This window comes from Suricata suricatta, chromosome 8, assembly GCF_006229205.1.
Source record: "Suricata suricatta isolate VVHF042 chromosome 8, meerkat_22Aug2017_6uvM2_HiC, whole genome shotgun sequence".
NCBI classification, from domain to species: domain Eukaryota; kingdom Metazoa; phylum Chordata; class Mammalia; order Carnivora; family Herpestidae; genus Suricata; species Suricata suricatta.
The window spans coordinates 140,975,264-140,979,327 of record NC_043707.1 but is presented as its reverse complement, the minus strand read 5'-3'; the positions used below and the strand labels follow the sequence as shown (position 1 = coordinate 140,979,327).

General features: G+C 63.4%; 1 protein-coding gene across 1 annotated transcript in view; it reads left to right on the top strand.

The window, feature by feature from the left end:
* The window catches only part of VWA1 (von Willebrand factor A domain containing 1), a 6,401-nt gene that overhangs the window by 1,870 nt on the left and 467 nt on the right, over window positions 1-4,064 (top strand). The window contains exons 3-5 of the mRNA XM_029945948.1: window positions 1,037-1,594; window positions 3,546-3,824; window positions 3,950-4,058. Of these exons, the coding sequence (XP_029801808.1) occupies window positions 1,037-1,594; window positions 3,546-3,824; window positions 3,950-4,058 (946 nt within the window). The remainder of the gene's footprint in view (window positions 1-1,036; window positions 1,595-3,545; window positions 3,825-3,949; window positions 4,059-4,064) is intronic.

Genomic DNA, 4,064 nt, shown 5'->3' with positions numbered 1-4,064 from the left:
CGAACGTGGTGAGTGAGGCAGGCGGCGGGCCGGGTTCCAGCTCGGGCGGCGCCCCTACCCCCTGCTGCCTGCGCTAGGCGCTCGGTTCCCTCCCGCGGCCGGGGGCGGGGACGGCCGCTGGGCACCCCACCCACCTGTGGCGGGCGGGCCCAGGTGCCCTGGGCGGCTAGAAGAGCGCCAGGTGTTGGGGGCGGAAGCGGCCCCTGCCTCAGTTTCCCTCTCCTTGCAGTGACACCTAGTAGAGGGATGGTGAGGGCTGGAGTCACCCTACCGGATTGGGGGAGACAGGCCAGAAAGCCCAGATCGGTACCCAGACACCCCAACTCCTGTCTGCCCTTGGCCCAGTGGTGGAAAGGGGTCCTTTCACCGCCTGGGGTACCTGGAGGAAGGGGAAGACCCTGGGGGATTGGTGGGCCCTCAGCCTGCTGCCGCAAGCAACCTGCTTCCTGGGTCCAGGTGGAGCAGAGGATGGGTCCAGGGCAGGGGCGACATCATCTGTAAGTGGGGTGATGACTTCAGCCTGGCCATATGGGCGGCTTTGCGCTCCCCCATGCCCCACCAGTTGCTTTACCTGGAGGCGGGGCTGTGGGGCTGAACTCCAGCCTGGGGGCTGCTTCTCTGGAAGTGGAGCCTGAGGAAAGGACTGCGGCCTAGGCCTATCCACCCACACTCCTGGGGGCTGGGCCAGGACCCTTGGCTCCAGCCTGCACAGTCTGCTTAGGAAAGGGTGGATGTAGAGGCTTGGAGGGGGTCAGCTCTCTTACAGACAAGACATGAGCCCAGAGAGCATCCCAGGTACACAGCCAGGGCGCAGAGCTAGGACCCACTGAGACCGTGGGCCACTTGTTGGCTCAGGACCCCTCCCCCGCATCCCCCAGGGGTGCCACCTTCAGGACCTTTGGAGCAGACTTTCAGGGCCTGCTTGGGTAAGGGCAAAGTCCAGCTTAGGGAAAGCTCAGACACTGGGGGTCCTGCCCTGGGTGTGGGACTGTCTGGGGGCCACCACGTGGGGGCTGATCCCTCTCCTCTCCCCCAGGTCCCCCAGCATCGGCTCCCCAGGGGGACCTGCTGTTTCTGTTGGACAGCTCGGCCAGCGTGTCTCATTATGAGTTTTCCCGAGTTCGGGAGTTTTTGGGGCAGCTGGTGGCCCCGCTGCCGCTGGGTCCCGGGGCTCTGCGTGCCAGCCTGGTGCATGTGGGCAGCCGCCCATACACTGAGTTCTCCTTCGGCCAGCACAGCTCAGGTGCAGCTGTCCAGGATGCCATACGTGCTGCAGCCCAGCGCATGGGTGACACCAACACTGGCCTGGCGCTGGCTTACGCCAAGGAGCAGCTGTTTGCCGAGGTGGCAGGGGCCCGGCCAGGGGTGCCCAAGGTGCTGGTGTGGGTGACAGATGGCGGCTCCAGCGACCCCGTGGGGCCCCCCATGCAGGAGCTGAAGGATCTGGGCGTTACCATCTTCATTGTCAGTACTGGCCGGGGCAACCTCCTGGAGCTGTCGGATGCTGCCTCGGCCCCCGCGGAGAAGCACCTGCACTTCGTGGATGTGGATGACCTGCACATCATTGCCCAGGAGCTGAGGGCATCCATTCTTGGTAGGTGGGAGGAGGCAGGGCCTGGGGGTACCGCAGCAAGAAACCCGGGAAGAGGCTGGGGGAGAGGAATTCGAGTGCCTGGAGCAGGGGCCAGGGCTCTGGAGACAGCAGCACTTCCGCAGGGGTTCAGCTGGGCGGCAGCATACACAGCTTCTCTGTGCTCCTCCAGGGACATGCTTTAGTTGTGTGGCCTGTGTGCCCCTCTGCCTGGGCTGTAGTGGGATAGAGGGTCAGGCCTGAATAAACGCCACCTCTGTGTTCTCTGCTGACGGGCCCGCCCCTGAGTGGGGGGCCTGGAGTGGGCGGCCTGGAGTGGGCCGGGAGACCAAGGAGTGGCATCTGGTGGGATGTGGTTACGTGGAGAGGAAGAAGAGGGAGGTTCCAAGCCCGAGGACTCTGCAGATGGGCAACACAGGCTCCTGCACCTGGTCCCACCATGCTTGGAATCCAGGATGGGCCCGGACTGCTTCCCGTAGAGCTTGGGCCCTGCTACCCTGTGGGCGGGAACAGTACAGAGGAGTTGGAGAGGGTTTGCTCCTGGAGAGGAGGCTGAACCAGGGGGGGCCTGCTGCAGGGGCTGCCAGCTCCCCACCAACTTTCTAATGGACCCGCACCTCTAGCCCCAGCCAGACCTCACAGTGGGAGAGGCTGGAGATGAAGGGCCTGGTTGCTGGGCCTGCGCTAACCACTGAAAAATGCCACTAACCCCAGGGTTCTTTTTTTTTTATTTTAAATGTTTTATTTATTTTTGATACAGAGAGAGACAGAGCATGAGAGGGGGAGGGGCAGAGAGAGAAGGAGACACAGAATCCGAAACGGACTCCAGTCTCTGAGCTAGCTGTCAGCACAGAGCCTGGCGTGGGGCTCAAACCCACAAACATGAGATCTGACCTGAGCCGAAGTCGGAGGCTTAACCAACTGAGCCACCCAGGCGCCCCTCCAGGGTTCTTCCCAAGTCTCAGCCTGTGGGTTAATCATCCACCAAAACCCACAAGGGGTTGACTGTGGATTGGAAAAAGGAAGAGGGTCCTTCTAGAGATTCCCCCAGGGACACCTGGCCTTTGGTGGTCCCTAAGTCAACCACTGAGGCTGAGCCTGGAGGGGACAGGAAGAGGAAAGGCAAGCTGCTGGACAGGGGAAACCCAAGGCTGTAGGGCAGTGAGGCACCAGGGTGGGGGGCTCCAGGGATCCGGTGGGTGAGGGTGTGAGTATGGGGGATGGGCAGGAGAATGAGTGCCAGAGGAAGCATCAGGATCCCAATGGGCATAACCCTGCCTAGACATTTATCAGTCTTACATGCAATCCATGTGGTGTCCAACCTTACCTGCCTGCATGGTCACTCAGATGGCCGCCTGGTGTCACAGGCTCAGGTGTAATGCACATTTGGGGGTCCCACTCTGGAATCCCCCCTGCTCCCTGAAACCCGAGGCAGGCAGTACTCTGAACCCCACATCCAGCTACTCCTGGACTTCTCACATAACTACCCCTCAAGGGTCTCTGATAGCCTTCCATCTTTTGGTTGCACCAGTGGTACCCTTTTGCCTTGACTGTCCAGAGGTGAACTGACCCCACACTGTGCTGGCCAGTGGAGCCCACAGCGGGCTGTGGAGGGTGACTGGTTCTCTGTTCTCAGACACCACCTTTGAGGGGCTCTTGTTCAGATCACTGCACTGGGTGGGAGGTGGCCATTAAGCTCCTCACCCGTCTGGGTTTGCAGCCGAGGCAGGCAGGGAAGCTCCTGATTGAAGTCCCAAGTTGGGGGTGGCATTCTTGTCCTTACCCCAGCCTTGACACTGGTTTGTGTATCATTAGCACTGTTGGGGTGGCCGAGCCTGGTCTGGGGCTCCCCAGCGCTCCTCGTCCCTGCATCTCCCAGTCTGGTCTTCCCTGAGTCGGCAGTCAGGGCCCCAGCCCGGGCGCGAGGAGGTCTGACCTCCTGTACCACCCGCAGACGCGATGCAGCCGCAGCAGCTCCGTGCTACTGAAGTCACGTCCAGCAGCTTCCGCCTGGCCTGGCCGCCCCTGCTGACCGCAGACTCGGGCTACTACGTGCTGGAGCTGGCGCCCAGCGCCGAGCCGGGGACCGTGCGTCGCCAGCAGCTGCCGGGGAACGCCACGGCCTGGGTCTGGCTCAGCCTCGACCCCGACACGGACTATGACGTGGAGCTGGTGCCTGAGTCCAACGTGCACCTCGTGAGGCCGCAGTACCTGCGGGTGCACACGCTGCCGGGTGAGCGGGAAGCGGAGGGCGGGCCGGGCGGGCGCCGGGGAGGGGGGCAGCGGTCTGGGCCAGGCGGAGGTCCCGCCCCCACCCCACTCACGCGAGCTTCTCCCCCCTCCCTCTTCCCCCACCAGAGGAGGCCGGGCCGGAGCGCATCGTCATCTCGCACGCCAGGCCGCACAGCCTGCGGGTGAGCTGGGCCCCGGCGCTGGGCCCGGCCGCCGTGCTCGGCTACCACGTGCAGTTCGG